Here is a 17,960-nt window from a genome sequence, read left to right as displayed (position 1 = left end):
ACCCCCGGGTTAGACCTTGGTCTTCTAGGGCAATGAGGAAATTAATTACAGTGTTCCAACATTTTAAAAGTTGTCCAAACTATGTTGCCCGATTATAACATTAGGTGGCATCTTTTTTTTTTTTTTTTAATATTTTACTTATTTATTCATGAGAGAGAGAGAGAGAGAGAGAGAGAGAGAGAGGCAGGCAGAGACACAGACAGAGGGAGAAGCAGGCTCCATGCAGGGAGCCCGACATGGGACTCGATCCTCCAGGATCACACCCTGGGCTGAAGGTGGCGCTAAACCACTGAGCCACCTGGGCTGCCCCTTAGGTGGCATCTAATGCAGCGTGCAGGTACCAGAAGAGCCAGTCCAGTAGGCGTGGTGATTGCCATGGCCCCTCCATCAGCCTCTAAGAAGGTAGAAAACATCTGCACTAGATGTCCCTGTCTGGTGACCAGGTGCTAGGGGACCTGCACTGATGGGGCCTTAGACCAGGCCGGGCAGAGCCAGGGGCCTGGGGAGCCAGACGGCATGCTAGCTCTGTGTCTGGGTCCAGCGTTCCCACTCCTGCTCCAGGATCCCATCCTCCCACGCCCACCAAGGTGGCCCCCGGGAGGCGGCCACAATCAGTGTCAGGAGACACGCTGGATTACAGGAGCTGCTACGCAGGGGGACTAGGAGGCAGGGACCTGAACTCCCATCTGCCCCGTGCTAGCCCTGAGTGCTCACAGAAGTCTCTCCCCACTCCCAGCCTTGTTTCCTTAGTTAGGGAGAGAACTGTACCAGCGATTTTTAAGTCCTTTACAATTCTAAAATGGTTTAAGTATACAGGTAGAGATCAAGAGCCTTAAGCGTACTTTAAGATGTCTCTTTCAATTATAGACAAAAGATGTCCATGGCTACATTAACTAAAATAAGGAAAGACTGGGGTGCCAGGGTAGCTCAGTCGGTTGAGCATCCGACTCTTTGTTTTAGCTCAGGTCATGGTCTCAGGATCATGAGATCAAGCCCCATAACAGGCTCTGCATCAGGTGTAAGCCTGCTTAAGAGAAATTCTCTCTTTCCCTCTCCCTCTGACCTTCCTTTGCTGCTTGTGTGCTTGTGCCCTCTCTCTCAAAAGAGAAAGACTGGAAGCAACTTGTATTTCCAACTATGGAGCCATGGTTTAGTAAATGATAGGGCATTTGCTCAATGCAGTGCTCTGCAGTCATTAAATAGCAATTCTGAAGGCCACATAACCACGTCAGGCAACACGTAACACACTCAACCAGAAAATACAAATTTGAACGGTGATCACAGCTAAAAACAAACGGAAAAAGTGTACAGAGATGTTCAAACCGCAAAGGTGACCTGAGAACTGCAAAAGAAAACGAGATACTATTTTTAACTCTATCAGATTGGCAAAAATGAAGGAGTGATCATATCCAGTGTTGGCATGAATGTGGGAGACAGGCATTCTCATACACAGTCGCCCGCCGGAAGCAGGCAGACACACCACTTTTCTGAAGGGCTGTCAGCATTTACTGTGCTCCAATCCCTAAGACAGGAATTCCAATTTTTGGACTCAGTCCTACAGAACTGCTTAAACAAGAGGCCAAGGATGGATGTTAGAGAATCTTCGACACAATCTTACTGGTAAGAGCAAAACAACTGAAGCAAGATAAATGTTCGTCAGTAAGCAATTCCTTACACGCCATCATGGGAGACCACGGCATGAAATGAGGGTACGTCTACACGTGTGCACACACACCCTGAGGAAGGCACAAGTGTTACAAGCAGTTACTCTGGGAGTGAGCCTGGGTGAAAGAGACCCTACTTTAACTCTTCCTTTATATATTTCAACATTGTGACGCTACTTTTATAATTTAAACACTTTAACCTATGCACTGAAAAGAGAGGAAATAAATATACCGAACTGTTAGCAAGAGCTGACTTCAGGGGACGCCTGGGTGGCTCAGTGGTTGAGCGTCTGCCTTTGGCTCAGGGCGTGATCCCGGGATCCTGGGATCGAGTTCTGCATTGGGCTCCCAGCAGGAAGCCTGCTTCTCCCTCTGCCTGTGTCTGTGCCTCTCTCTCCATGTCTCTCATGAATAAATAAAATCTTTAAAAAAAAAAAAAAGCTGGCTTTGGGTCATGTTATAGGTGACCCAGGTGGAGGTCTTCTTTTCCTTTTACTCATTTATACTTTCCAAGTCTCTCATAAACACAAATCCTTCTACACGAGAGAAAAAGCTGCTATTAAAAATTACATACATTAAGTCAGTGTCAATCTAGATTCCGAGGCATCAAATCCATTATGCAAATCTTGGTTTTGTCATCTCTGGAAGTTTACATGACCTCTCAGGGCCTTAGTTCCCGCATCTATAAAATGGGGTTGCTGCAAGGATCAAAGCTTACATTGTCTAGAGGCATGCTCGTATCTGGCAGGCAGTCAGGGTAGAGTGAACGAGGCTCCCCTCCCTCTCCAAGACAGCTCTGACTGTAGATCCTAGGGTCCCAACTCCGGGGGGGCTGACCGAGGCCATGGCCCCAAAGAATGTGGCTGCCAGGCAGGGTCAGGGTGTGGGAACAGGTGCAGCCCCAGCCCACCCAGGCCTTCCTCGTCCACAGGCCTTGGCCCTTGGCCCTTACCCCTGGGCCTACCTTGCTGGGCTCTGCATCGTCCGTCATGACCCCCGTCATTATGACAGCCTCATCCAGGGAGTAGAGCAGTCCTTCCACAAAGTGGTTCTCCAGCCGCTGGGACTCACGGGTGAACTTGTCGCAGATAGCCTCCAGGCCCCGCACTGGCTCAAATCGCAGCTTGACGTACTTCTTGGCGGGGATGATGCGGATCTCGGCAGCTACCAGGAAGCCCAGGGTCCCACAGGACCATGGCACAGCGTAGAAGAGGTCTGAGTTTTCCGACTAGGAGGCCAAGTCAACACATGCTGAGAGCCTGGACCACCACACCCCACAGTGTGGCACACAGTGAACAGGGGTGCAAAGAACCCAGGGCCTCAGCTTACCTCCTCCTCTATTCCTGTCTTGTTGTGTAAACCCTGACAAGGAACTTCAGCAACAGGACTTTCTGGGCCTGCTTTCCCTCTGCAGCTTCAGCATGACGTGTGAACGTATACTGCCCTCTGTCTCAGGGAGGCTCACAGAAGGCACCTGACTCTTGATTTTGGCTCAGGTCGTGCTTTGCACAGTGGCAGTATCATAGCCAATGAGGTTTATTCGGTTCAGGTCATGAGATCAAACCCCACATTGGGCTCTGCTCCGTATAGGGTCTGCTTGGGATTCTCTCTCTCCTTCTCCTCTGCCCCTCTGCTTGTGCTCTCTGTCTCTCTCAAATAAATAAAGTCTTATAAACAAAGTTTCAATCCTGTCCCACTCAGGGTAAATGCCTAAATGTCTGCATCCCACTTTGGGCAGTAGAATTATCTTTTATTTTTCCAAAACAGCCCCTCTAGGCACTTTTAGTTACACCTTACAACATCTGGCATAGAGCTCTGTGGCTCAGACCTGACTTGCCCTTGAGAGAGGCAGAATGGTGTAATAAATGGCTACAGGCAGGAATCTGGGAGCCTGACAATTTGGGTTTGAATCCGAGCTGCGGGGGATTTCCTAGTTGTGTAATCTTGGGGGAGGTTTATTAACCTCTCTATGCTTTAGTTTCCTATCTATAAAACGTGGATAATAATCATACCTCATGAAGTTATTGAAGGATTAAATTACTTAATATATACGAAGCATTTACAACATATCTGAACCCCTAAACGGGGTTATATCAATCTTTGTTAATATTATGGACACAGACCCAGACTGAATAGTTGTGTTTGAGATGAAGCACTACCAGGGTCCCTGCCTCCCCAGCCCAGGGATGTCCCCCATCTCTGAACTCACCGGTGTGCACCGCACAAAGCTGCCATCAGCCAGGACCAGCTCATAGGCAGTGCAGATGTGTTGGAACAGGCCGTACTTGTGGGATGATGACTCGATGCCTGTGCCCATGATCAAGCCCCCTGCAGAGACATGCATGTCAGCCAGGCAGAACTGTGGGGTGCAGGGCCAGGGGAGATGGGGTAAAGGGCACTTCACAGGAGCTGGGGTTGCTCACAGCCCGAAGGAGGTATGGCACAGCTGCCTGCTTGGGGTAGATTTCCCACCTCTGTGGATCTGGAGAGCAAGAGAGGCTTGGACAGGAGTCTGAGGGCTTCTTCGAGGGAAGGGGGATGGGTAGGAGAGCCTGTCAGAGGTGAGGTAAGGGTTGGCTGGGTGGTAGGAAGCTATATTCTTTGAGAAGTTCCAGGAACTGGAGGTGCTTCCCCTGGAAAAGGAAAGGCTTTGGGGAGCATGAATCCTGCGGAGGGAGAGGCAGACTAGACTTATTCTGTGTGCCCCTTGAGGCAAAACTAGAATCATGGACACGTATCATAGGGATATAGGTTCACACCAAAGAGAAGGTGGGGCCTGATAACCTGAGCTGCCCGGGGATGGAAAGGCAGGCAGCCAACACCCTTCCTTTGAAACTGGATGAGCAGAGACAGTGACTTCCGTCACAGATGGAACAGTGGCATCCGTGGGTGGAACTCCACCTACAGGAGTGGACCACAGGGCCACAGCTCAGACTGTCTTGAGTCCTCACCCACTGTGAGATCATCGAGCTCGGGCAACACAGGCAGGGTCCAGCCAATGGAGGTCAGCAGGGCAGTCACCTGACCCATGGTCACCAAGGGCTCCACACGGACGATCTATTGACACAAGAAGAGAGACCCTGATCACAAGGAAGTTGCCAGGGTTCCTGGTGGCTTCTTCACACAGTTGTCACCCCAAATTTCCCCACTCGACCACACAGGATTCCTACGTGCCCCTTGCAGCCTCTTGCTAGAACAGGATACTGTCTTTCATGATGGTAAATGGAATTTCTGGTGCTGGGTCTGTTAGTGTTTGACTTTGTCCTTTCAAATATCTTTACACTTAATACTCAGTTTATTTCCCTTCTAGATGTTAGAAGAAATACTTATTTGGAAGAAACTGCATTTTTGAAGAAGACAAAAAACATCCATCCCACTTCATGTCATCCTAGCTGTCAGTGTTAGTACTGAAGTCCTTACTTTTAGACTTTTTCCATCCATGCCTCACTTGCTATTTTGTTTGTTGTAATAAAACACACATATACACAAATTCAAGCACACTTATGCATATTTTTCTGCTTTGCTTTTTAAATTTAACACTACGACCATCATCCTTTGCCATGAGATATTCTTGGAAAACACAACTTTTGATAGATACATCCATATGTCAAAATGTGGACTTCTGCTTCCAGCCAAGATGGAGCAACAGGGACCACGTTTACCCTGCTGCCCAAAAGCAAGAAACAGACAAAATACATGGAAACAAGAGTTTTCAGCATAGGAGATTATCAAGCAATGAAGTTAATGACTGCTGAGGGACAGGAAACAAACAAGGGGAGCTCTGTGAATGCCCAGGCTGATTCCCTGGAGTCAGGCAGTGCAGGGAAGGGAAAGGCAGGGGAGCCCAGTGGACTCTGTGCTGAGTGCCACAGAAGACCAGAGTGAATAGAGCTTGCAGGACAGAGCACTGGAGAGGAGATAATTGCACAGAGAGAAGACTCTGAAGAACTGCAAAGGATGTCCACTGAGCGTTCAGCGGGGTACTGGTTAGTGCATACACATAAGGAAATCACCTGAGGCCAAGGCCAGAGAAAACGGAACCAGAATGGGTAATAAGTCACAGGACCAGGGTTCATCCAGGGAAAGAAGATCTGTTCTCACAAGCCAGACTGGAAAACCTCTTGGTTCACAAGGCAATGGGTATAGTGTGATCTTGCCTCAGCAGGAGGAATAACTACTCTTAGATTACATGCTGCTCTGGCCTCACCTGAAAAATCAAGACCCAACAGCATCAAACTATTTCTTGGTAACATGGCTATGGCCCAGAACAAATCTCAAGAAGATTTTAGGAATACAAAAAATATTCAGCACCCAACAAGGTAAAATTCACAATGTCTAGAATACAATCAAAGTTTACCAGGTATGCAAGGAGGCAGGAAGATTTGACTCATAACATGGAGGAAAGTCAATCTATCTGTTTTGATTAAATAGGCCCAGATTTGACAAAGATATTACAATCAGCAAACAAGAACATTAAAATAATTATTATAAACTAGTAGTTATACTACTATCTTCCCTACATTCAAAAAAGTTAAGTAGACATTAAAAAGATAGTAAAAAGATCCTAAGGAAACTTCCATACACGAAAACAATATCTGAGATGAAAGACACACTGGTTAGAATTGACCATGCAGGAGGAAGAGCAATGCATTCTAGGATGCAGCAATCAAAACTCTCCCACATGAAACACACACAGAGAAAAAGTGGTTACAATTTTTACAGTGTCTCAGTGAGCTGGGCTGTGGAACAATTTCAAAAGGTCTCATATACCTGCCATAGTCCTCAAAGAAGAGAGAGCAGGGAGCAGAAAAAAATACTTAAAGAAATAATGACCCCATATTTTCCAAATTTGACAAAAATTATAATGAATCCCAAGCACAAGGATTAGGAGGAAAAAAAAAACAATACTGAGGCACATCATACTAAAATTGCTCAAAATTATTGATAAAAATCTTAGAAGCAGCCAGAGAAAAAGAAGACATGTTACATACAAAAGAACAAAGATAAGGATGAGAGGTTTCTTGTTGGAAACAACACAGGAAAGAACACAGTGAAGCATCTTTATAAAGTACTGAGGGGGAAAAAAAACTATCAACCTGGAATTTCATACCCAGTGAAAACAGCTTTCAAAAATGAAGGCAACCTTAAATGTGTTAGGATGGATCAACAAAAAGCAAACAAAACCTCAGAAAATAACAAGTGGAAGTAAAGATGTGGAGAAATTAAAATGCTTGTGTACTGTTGGTGGGAGGGTAAAATGGTATACTTGCTGTGGAAAACAGTATGGAAGATTCTCAAAGAAGATTAAACACAGAATTACCATATGATCAAGCAATTCCAGTTTGGGGTACATACCAGAAAGAATTGAAAGCAGAGATCGAAAAGGTATTCGTACATCCATGTTCCTAGTGGCATTATTCACAATAACTAAAACATGAGAACAACCCAATGTCCACCAACAGGTGAATGGATGAGCAAAATGTACATATATACAGCGAAATATGGTTCTGCCTTAAAAAGAAAGGAAATTCTGCAATATGCTATATCACAGATGAACTTTCAGGATATTATGTCAAGCAAAATAAGATAAGCACAAAAAAACAAATACTATATGATATTTTTTTAAAGGTTTATTTATTTATTTATTTATTTACTTATTTATAAGATTTTATTTATTTATTCATAGAGACACAGCTATAGAGAGAGAGGCAGAGACACAGGCAGAGGGAGAAGCAGGCACCATGCAGGGAGCCCGATGTGGGACTTGATCCTGGGTCTCCAGGACCACACCTCAGGCTGCAGGTGGCGCTAAACTGCTGTGCACCACTGGGGCTGCCCTTATATGATTTTATGAGATACTTAGAATAGTCAGAATCATTAAGACAGAATTTGTAACAGTGGTCACTCAGGGCAGTGGGGAGAGGCGGAAGTTAATTGTTTAATAGGTATGGAGTTTTGGTTTCACGAAATGAAAAGAGCTATGGGAATAGATGGTGGGGATGGCTGCAAAACGATGTGAATATATTTAATGCCACTGAAGAAATGTACAATTAAAAATGGGTAAGATGAGTGGCTTATCATCCACTGGCTGATATGGGAAGATGACTGGCTGGCTCAGCTGGTGCAGCATGTGACTCTTGATCTCAGGGTGGTGGGTTCAAGTCCCATGCTGGGCATGGAGTCTACTTAAAAAAATGGTTAAGGGCACTTGGGTGGCTCAGTGGTTGAGCGTCTACCTTTGGCTCAGGTCATGATCCTGGGGTCCTGGGTATCAAGTCCCTCATCAGGCTCCCCGCAGGGAGCCAGCTTCTCCCTCTGCCTATGTCTCTGCCTCTCTCTCTGTCTTTCATGAATAAATAAATAAAATCTTTAAGAAAGGTTAAGATGATAAACTTTGTTACATGTAGATTCTCAAAATAAAAGTTGGAAAAGAAATGAAGGCAATAAAAGAAATGTTTTCAGACATACAATAGCTGAAAGATTCATCACCAGCAAAATCATCATACAAGATATGTCAAAGAAGTTCCTTCAGGCAGAAGGAAAATGAAGCCAGATGGAAATACAAATCCACACACCAGAATGAAGAAATGGTAACTGCATGGGTAAGTACATAAGATTTTTTCTTATTATTTATATTTCTTCAAAAGATCCTGGACTATTAAATAAAAAGGCATTGTGGGTTTGCAACGTACAAAAGTATGACAACAGCACAAAGGTGGGGAGGAGAGGGCTGCAAGTATATTATTGTAAGATTCTAATGATATACATGACATAGGATGCTATCACTTGAAGGTGGACTGTGATAAGTGAAATGCAAACTATAAATCCTAAAACTGCTAAAAGCACAAAACAAAGAGTTACAGCTAAAAAGCCAACCAAAGAGCTAAATTAGAATTTCAAAAATTATTTAGTAACCTAAAAGACAGAAAAAAAAAAAAAAAAAAAAGAAAGAAGGAGAAAGGAAACAAAGAACAAAGGGACAAAGGAACAAATAGAAAACAAAGAACAGGGGCACCTGAGTGGCTCAGTTGGTTAGGCATCTGACTTTTTTTTAAGATTGATTATTTGATTATTTATTTATTTATTTATTTATTTATTTATTTATTTATTTGAGAGAGAGAGGAAAGAGAGAGAACAACAGGGTGGGTGGGTTGGGGGGCAAAGGCAGAAGCCCTGACATGAGGCTTGATCCCAGGACCCCAAGATCATGACCTTAGCCAAAGGCAGAAGCTTAATTGACTGAGCCACCCAGGTGCCCCCAGCATCTGACCCTTGATTTCTGCTCAAGTCCTGGTCTCAGGGTCTGGTGCACTGGGCTCCCCACTGGGCATGGAGCTTACTTTAAAAAAAAAAAAGAAGTTGACAGATATAACCCAAATTTTATTGATAATAATATTAAATGTTAATGTGTGTGAGTTTTTTTGTTTGTTTTTAGAGAGAGAGAGAGAGAGAGAGAGAGAGAGAGTGTGTGTGTGTGAATGGGCAGAAGGAGAGGGAAAGAATTTCAAGTTGACTCTGTGCTGAGCACAGAGCCTGACACTGGGCTGGGGTCTCACGACCCTGAGATCATAACCTGAGCTGAAATCAAGAGTCAGGTGCTCAACCAACTGAGCCACCCAGACGCCCTTGTACATGGTTTTAACATCTTAATTAAATGGCAGAGATTGTTAGATCATATTAAAAAGCAATACCTAACTATAAGGTGCCTGCAAGGGCCACACTTAAATATGAAGGTACAGCATGCCACCATTGGTCAAGAGATGTGGAGTGACTTTATTAATAATATCAGACAAAGTAGTTTCAGAGTGAAGAAGATAACTAGGAATAAAATCAATCATTTCATAATGGCAAAGGGATTTATCAAGAGGACATAAATCATTCAATCAAGAGGACATAAAAATCCTAAACATTTATATACTTCTTAACAGAGCTTCAAAACGCATGAAGCCAAACATGATGGAGCTACAAGAGAAATATTTTTTTTTAATTTTTTTTTTATTTATTTATGATAGTCACAGAGAGAGAGAGAGAGAGGCAGAGACACAGGCAGAGGGAGAAGCAGGCTCCATGCACCGGGAGCCTGATGTGGGATTCGATCCCGGGTCTCCAGGATCACGCCCTGGGCCAAAGGCAAGCGCCAAACCACTGCGCCACCCAGGGATCCCGCTACAAGAGAAATAAATCCACAATCACAGGCAGAGATTTCAGTATCTCTTTCAATCACTGATAGAACAGAGGGAAAATTCGTAAGAATATAGAAAACTTGAACAACACTATCAATCAACTTGACAACCAATTGACATTTATAGTAGAAGCCACCCCAAAACAGAATAGCATTTAAAAAAATGCAGGCATAACATTTACCAAGACAGCCCATATTCTGGTCCATAAAGTAAGTCTCGATAAGTTGAAAAGCATTCTAATCATATAAAGTGTATTTTTGTTAACAATAACTGAATTAAATTAGAAATTGGTAACAGAAAGATCTGTGGAAAATTCCCAAGTATTTGGAAACTGAATAACATGCTTCTAAATAACCCATGGGTGAAAGGAATATCAAAAGGGAAACCAGAAAGTATTTTGAACTGAATGAAGATGGAAAGATTCAAAATCTGTGGGATGGTTTTAAAACAGTGCTTAGGGGGAAATTTATAGCACTAAATATCTATATTAGAAAAAAAGATGGGGATCCCTGGGTGGCGCAGCGGTTTAGCGCCTGCCTTTGGCCCAGGGCGCGATCCTGGAGACCCGGGATCGAATCCCACATCGGGCTCCCGGTGCATGGAGCCTGCTTCTCCCTCTGCCTGTGTCTCTGCCTCTCTCTCTCTCTCTGTGACTATCATAAATAAATAAAAAAAAAAAAAAGAAAAAAAAAAAAAAAAGAAAAAAAGAAAGGCCTAAGTCAATGGCCTCAGCTTTTACCTTAGAAACCAAGACCAAGACGAGTAAAATTACATGCAAAGTCAGTAAAAGAAAGGAAGTAACAAAGATCAAAGCAGAAGTCAATGAAATAGAAAACAAATAAAGAAAAATAGAGAAAAATCAATGAAACCAAAAGCAGCTTCTTTTGGAGTATCAGTATAGTTGATCAACCTCTAGCCAAACTGGTCAGGAAGAAGAGAGTAGTCACAAATGACCCATCTCAGGAATGAGACATGTGACATTACTACAGATTCTACAGATGTTCAAAAGACAGTAGGAGTATTACGAATAACTTAATGTCAGTTTATTATACAACCTGAAATAGACAAATACCTTTGGTGACACAAACTGTCAAAGCTCACCAAGAAGAAACAAAATGAAGAGCCGTAGGGCTATTAAAATTTTTTTTAAAAAAATTTACAGATAAAAACTTGCTCACAAAGAAAACTCTAGGCCCAGATGGTTTCACTAGTTAAGTCTATGAATTACTGCACGAAGAAATAATACCAATTTTATACAAACTCCCTCATTAAAATGAAAAGGAGGGCATTCTTCCCAACTCATTCTTTGGGACTTATGAATCTATAGTAATCAAGACAGTATAGAATTGGCATACAGATGGGCAAACAGATCAACAGAAGGGTCCAGAAATAGATCTATATATATGGACAATTGATTTTCAACAAAGGAGCAAAGGCAATTCAGTGGAGAAAGGATTATTTCTTCAACAAACGGGGCCAGAACAATAGAAAATCCACATGCAAGAACGTATTTTTTTTTTACTCATATTTCATACCACATGCAAAAATTAACTCAAATTGGATCATGGTCCTAAATGTAAAGCAGAAAACCATAATACTTCTAGAAGAAAACAGAATTAGGGCAAGATGTCTTAAATAAGACATCACAAACACGATCTATAAAAGAAGAAACTAATATACTGAACTCCACCAAATTTAAAAACCTCTAGTTTTCTAAAGAGAAGTAAAAAACTGGGAGAAAATAGTTGCAAATTGTGTCTGATGAAGGACCTGTTTCTAGAACACATAATAAGAAAACAAACAACCTGATAAAAAATTTTAGCTTAAAGATCTCAACAGGTACTTCATTAAAAAAAGATCTACAAATGGCAAATATGCACATGAAAAGATGCCTAACATCATTAGTCATTAGGAAAATGGAAGTTAAAACCACAATGAGCTACCACTACACACCTACTAGAATGGCTAAAATTAAGAAGACCAACTGTACCAAGTCTGATGATGTGGAGCAACTTAGAACACTTGTGGGAATGTAAAATGCTACAGCCACTTTGGAAAAAAAAAATTTTAAGATTTTATTTATTTATTCATGAGAGACACAGAGAGAGAGGCAGAGACACAGGTAGGCAGGAGAAGCAGACTCCCTGTGGGCAGCCCGATGTGGGACTCATCCCAGGACCCTGGGATCACGACCTGAGCTAACGGTAGATGCTCAACCACTGAGCCAAAGGTGCCCCTTTGGAAAACAATTTAAGTTTCTTTAAAAGTTAACTATACGCCTATCATATGATTCAGCTATTTCACTTCCAGGTATTTATCCAAAAGAAAGGAAAAGCATGTGTCCATACAGAGTATACATAAATGCTCGTAGTGACTTTGGTCCCAAACTGGAAACAACCCAAATGTCCATCGATAAGTGACTGGATATACAAACTGTGATCTGTGCATACAGATGGAGTACCACTCATCAGTAATACAGAATGCACTTCTTTTTTTTTTTTTTTTTTTTAAAAAAAAAGATTGTATTTATTTACTCATGAGAGACACAGAGAGAGAAAGGCAGAGCCATAGGCAGAGAGAGAAGCAGGCTCCATGCAGGGAACCCGACGTGGGACTCGATCCCAGGTCTCCAGGATCACACCCCGGGCCAAAGGTAGGTGCTCAACCGGTGAGCCACCTAGGCGTCCCCAGAATGTATTTCTGATACATACTTCGATCAACCTGGATGAACCTCAAAATAATTATGCTGAGTGAAAGTTGCCAAAGTAAAAAAAAAGTACACAATGCCTGATTCCATTTATATAAAACTCTAAATACAGACCAGTGATGGAAAGCAGGTCATTATTTGCCTAGGAATGTGGCAGCGGGGTGGGGTGGTGGTGGTGGCTAAACAGGGATTAGCAAGGGGCACAAGGAAACCTTTGAGAGCAATGGGTATATTCACTGTCTTGATTATGGTAATGGCTTCACAGCTGCGTCCATATGCCAAAATGTACTATTGCTGGACACCTGTGCAGTACTGCATACCAACTGTATGTCAATAACATTGCTTAGGAAAAAAGAAAAGACATCAGGGACATTAAGCACTGTGGCCAAGGCCTCACCACAAAATGCCATCATGTGGATATACGATACCTAGTAAGTCTCTACTATTAGAGACTAATAAGTCTAGGGTATTATATTGTCTTCCATTAAAAATAAAGCTGTGACATGAAGGAAGGAAGAAAGGAAGGGAGGGAGGGAGAGACGGAGGGAGGGAAGGAGGGAAGGAGGGAGGGAGGGAGGGAGGGAGGAAGGGAGGGAGGAAGAAAGGAAGGAAGGAAGGAAGGAAGGAAGGAAGGAAGGAAGGAAGGAAGGAGTGACATAATCCCTCTGTGTTGTCTTTGACTTAAACCCATTTCCTTCTGAGGCACCTGGGTGGCCCAGTGGTTGAGTGTCTGCCTTTGGCTCAGGGCATGATCCCGGAGTCCTGGGATCGAGTCCCGCATTGGGCTTCCCGCAGGGAGCCTGCTTCTCCCTCTGCCTGTGTCTCTGCCTCTCTCTCTGGGTCTCTCATGAATAAATTAAATAAAAATCTTCAAAAAATAAAAAACAAACCTATTTCCTTTTTCCTTGCACCAGGTTTCAAAAAAAGTTACTAGATAGGCCAAAGATGATGCACGTGTCTAAGGCTATTAACAAGTGGGTCCCTAGGAAGCTTGGAAGAAGGCCCACCCTCCCTGCCACGTCCATAGCTCATCTTTTGCCAGCATACTTCCTTAACAGGAAGGGATAAATAGGTTCCGTTATGTCTCTCATCTTTGCCCATGACTTCCCCATCCTTTTCTCCTGTGGAACTGCTGACAGTCAACGAGTCTCCCTGAGTTCAGTCTGCCCACCAGGGGGACACAGCTATGACTGATCTCTTCCAGAGCCATGAGGTTTTTTGAAGGATCCAGAGCCTTCTGTGATGAGCGGGGCCCTCTCGGCTAAAATTGTCTCCCTGTGGGTCACTCGCACCAGGGAGGGTGCCCCTCCCCCCCGTCCCTGGGGCTGGGGAACTGTGCCACTCTCACCTGTTTCTTGGTGTCCACCTCCAGAATGTCCATCAAGTTGATCATGATGTTTTTGTGTGTCTTCTTGTACTTCCCAACCCGCAGTGAGACAGTGAGCCAGCCGGGGCGCCCAGTGCACATGAAGGTCTTGCTGCCCTGCTCCTTCCATTCCCGCACCTGCAAGAGTAGGACAGAGGCTAAGCTGGGCCCCCCAGGGTATAGAGCAGCTTGCAGCCCTGCTTTCAGGAGAGGGAGCTGGGAGTGATGCCTTCATGTTTCAACAAACACTTCCCGAGCCCCAGCACCCCGCCGGGCACTGGAAGACCCGCAGCCCTTTCCCTCTGAAACCTTCCCTGGCTAGTGCCACAAGGCAAAGTGGGATGGAGAAAGAGCTAAAATCCAGGATCAAAGTGCTACGTAAACAATGCTCACTGGGAAGCCCAGGCAAGGTCTTACAGCGATAATAAAAGAACTCTACGATGATAACAATCTCCTGGGTACCCCCACTGTGCAGGGCACCCAGGCACCTACTATACACTGTCTCATTGACTTCTCACAACAACCCCAGGAGGGTGGGATGACCAGCCCCTTCTTATAGGGGAGAAAGCTGAGAAACAAAAAAACTTGGTCACTCAACAAGTGAAGGGCAGAGCCCAGATTCACACCCAGGACTGTCCAACTTCCGGCCTGCAAAGATAGATGGGCTTGTGTTAATAGTCAGGAAGAGAATAACAGTTAACAGTTAATGGAGGCTTATGTGCCAAGCCCCGTTCTAAGCAAGTGTATGTGTTAACTCATATGTCACTGGAGGGGGAGAGAAGGGGTGGGGGAAGGACCACAAACCCAATGGAAGGAAGAGCTTTTGCAAAAGCCTCTACTGCAAATGACCAGAGCACACAACACAGAACAAATGGCCCAGGAGACTCCACGCCCACCAGGAACACAGGAGGAAGTGCTCCTTTTCTGCTGAGATAGACATCTATTGCTGTGACCTTTGACCATTTGTTTCTTCTTCATATGCTTTTAAAGGTTCCATCTTCCTTGGGTCCAGGTGATGCTAAGTCTCCCCCTGCTCCAGAAGATGGGCATGTGACTTAGGTCTGATTTTGTCCTTTTGGCCACAGTGACCAGTTCAGGGATGGGCCCAGGGTCCAAGTCAAGACAATAAGACCCATTCTAGGAGAGGAACTCTCGTTTTACTGGGATTGTGGAGCCGGTTGTATGAAACTGCTGGGGTTTCCTCAGGGAGATGGGCCTCCCTGAGTACAAAGTCAACCCAGTCAACCCAACGAAAGCCGAGCCAGTAGATGGCAGATGGATGGAAAGCTGGAGATGAGGAACAGGGAATCCTCGATCTAGTCATACCTGAGCCAGTTTTATTCTTGGACTTTTCGGGATCTGGGCCAACAAAATCCCTTGCTGCTCAGGCCAGTGTGAGTTGAGCTCCTACCACATGCAACCAAGAGTCGTGGAGGGGGCTGGGTTGAAGCTGGCTGGGTAAACAAACAGCTCAACATGCGGGAGCAAAAAAATAAAAATAAAAATAAAATAATTAAAAAAAAACATGGGGGAGCACTTTTCTGCCATCTGAGGCCAGGGTGCCCTGTGAATAGAGGTATATGAGCAGAAGAGGGATTCCATGATCATCTGGCCTTGCCCCTGCCTGACTGCAAACCCAGGGCTTCATACAAACTCCAGGGTGTAGGAAATGGATTCTGGGTGCTGCATTCCAGCTGTTGGGTGGGCCGCATGAAGTGAGTGTATGGAAGCCTTAAAGCCTGAACCACCGGTTGGACTGGATCCTGATGGGAACCAAGCAAGAATCTGGCAGGGAGGTACTGTTGTGCAAAGTCCTTCTTGTGAGTATGTGCAAGTCAGGGAGACATGGAGAGGGCCAAGAAAAAGGGCCACTAGTCAGGGGGTTATTGCCACAAGCCAGGTGTGAGGCAACAGAACCAGATCTACTGGGTGGAATGGAAAGGGATGGGAAAGGAGAAAGGTCAGAGATCAGGCTCTAAAACCAGGCTGATCTGGTTTCCAGCCCCATTTACCAGCTATAGCCACCTTGAACACATGACTACCGATTCAGCCTCAATTTTTCCCTGTCTGTAAAACAGGTCTAAATCCTCCCAGGATTGCTGTGAGATTAGAAATGATGGACATCAAGGCTAGGGGCGTGGCACTTGTCAGGGCAGGGTAGTGGGCTGGTCTGGCCAAGCCCCTTGTCTTCTTGTCCAGTGAGAACCTCTGGCTTAGTTTTAGCTAAACAAGCACGCACTGGGCTGCTCTGGACAGGGCCCCATGGGCCAGAGGTGACTTGGACAATAACAGTCCCTGCCTTTCAGGAACCCACACTTGGATGGAGGGTGGGGGTGTATGTATGGGGGGGAAACAACAAACAAGTAAACAGGGAAATCTGAACCTATGGAAAGAGCTAGGGAAGAGGGTGCAGTCGGGGAGGGAGGGTAGGCAGGGCTCTGGAGCTGTGACTGTGGCCGGCTGAACCCAGGGTAGCCCACGCAAAGCAATTCCAGACATTGCATTCTGCTACCCAGCCCAAGGTCTTATGCCTCGTAGGAGTGGCCCTCAGCATCCATCTTCCCACTCTTGCTCGCGGCACCCAGCACTGCACCCACTGAACATGGAGGCTTCTACACCTGCGCTGAGGGTGGCGACAGGAAACAGAAGCTCTTTGCAACCTGACACTCCTAAGAGGAACGTAAGGAGGGGTAGAGGAAGGCCAAGAAAATGCCCAGGCTGGAAGGCCACGCCAACCCTGGGCACAGAGAAGGAGGTTCCAGGGTGAGCGGCAGCGGGGGCAGCGGCAGGGACTCCGTGGGGGCGCAGACCCCGGGTGGGGGGATGGGGTTTGGAGGCGGGGAGGATGTACAGAGTTACTGGGGATGCCTCCTCCAGAGGTGAGTACCCGCCCAGCGCCCCAAGGCTCTTCACCCTCACCCCGGCTGGGTGCTACCTTCTCACCTCGGTCCTTCGTTCTCAAAGAGGCAAGAGCTCCTTGCTGCTGCAGAGTAAACTCTCAACTCTAGACCCCGCCCCAACCTAGTTCCGAGGGGAACTTTCCAACCTTCCCCCGCTCCCGGCCTGGGCTCACAGCCAACCCTCCGCCGGACACACCTTCGTCCCGTCAGTTCCCCGACTCCCCGGTCTCTCCCGCCGGCCCCAGCCCCCAGAAGCCCCCGTCTCCGGGATGCGTCGGGCCCGGCGGCAGCCACCTGCTCCCGGCTCACCCTGCCCGGTCTGGTGATCCCGTCTACCCTCTGGGGCCCCCGCAGGTGCTCCGCGCAGGGCACACACCTCGCTCCCGGGAAGCGCCCCCGCCCCCCCCCGCCCCCCCCCGCCCCCCGGGCCCCGGGGCACCGCAGCACCCAGCGCCGCGCATCCCGCCGCGCATCCCGCCGCGCCCCGCGCCGCTCACCTGCTTCTGGATGTCCCGCACGCGCTGCCCGTGCAGGCGAGGCGCGCTGCTGAGCTTGAACACCACCCAGGCGCGCACGTAGTAGTAGATGTCGAAGATGAGCGAGAGCGGCAGGAGGAAGAGGCACACGAACACCCAGCGCTGGTGGATGAGCACGAACTCCAGCCCCTTCACGCGGACCCAGAGCAGGAAGAGCAGCGCGCACACGGCCAGCGACACGGCGGGCTCCATGGTGGGGCCGGCGGCGCGCCGCGCGGGGGAGGGGGTCCCGGCTCGCGCCGCCCGTCACCGCCGCCCGCTCCACGCCCGCCCGCCGGCTCCGCGCCCGCCCGCGCCCGCGCCCGCGCCCGCGCCCGCCGCCCGCCGCCCGCTCCCCGGGAGTCGGGGTCGCCTCGCCGCCTCGCGATTGGCTCGGGCCGCCAAGGTTCGGTGGGCCGAGACCCGGCTGGCGACCAATGGCGAGCCGCGCCGGGGATCGGACCAGGAAGCCGCCGCGCTGATTGGCTGCGGGAGGCGGGCCGCCCCACCCCCTTCGGCCGTCGCGCGGGGAGGGGCGGCTGGGGAACACGCGCGCCCGCGGGGTCGGGGCGCCCTGCGGCGCGGGGGGCTGCGGGGACGCCGGCTCGAGGGCCGGGTCCAGCCG

General features: G+C 47.0%; 1 protein-coding gene across 1 annotated transcript in view; it reads right to left on the bottom strand.

The window, feature by feature from the left end:
• Positions 1-17,674, bottom strand: part of DHCR24 (24-dehydrocholesterol reductase) — a 30,822-nt gene extending 13,148 nt beyond the window's left edge. Inside the window, exons 1-5 of the mRNA XM_041772085.1 lie at positions 17,318-17,674; positions 13,903-14,058; positions 4,616-4,721; positions 3,874-3,992; positions 2,629-2,892 (exon numbers count right to left, since the gene is read on the bottom strand). Of these exons, the coding sequence (XP_041628019.1) occupies positions 2,629-2,892; positions 3,874-3,992; positions 4,616-4,721; positions 13,903-14,058; positions 17,318-17,548 (876 nt within the window). The 5' untranslated portion in view covers positions 17,549-17,674. The remainder of the gene's footprint in view (positions 1-2,628; positions 2,893-3,873; positions 3,993-4,615; positions 4,722-13,902; positions 14,059-17,317) is intronic.
• Positions 17,675-17,960: the final 286 nt, after the last annotated feature.

The sequence above is a fragment of the Vulpes lagopus genome, chromosome 10 (genome assembly GCF_018345385.1).
Source record: "Vulpes lagopus strain Blue_001 chromosome 10, ASM1834538v1, whole genome shotgun sequence".
Lineage (NCBI taxonomy): Eukaryota > Metazoa > Chordata > Mammalia > Carnivora > Canidae > Vulpes > Vulpes lagopus.
The sequence above is the reverse complement of the archived record's forward strand: the minus strand, read 5'-3'. Positions and strand labels throughout refer to the sequence as shown.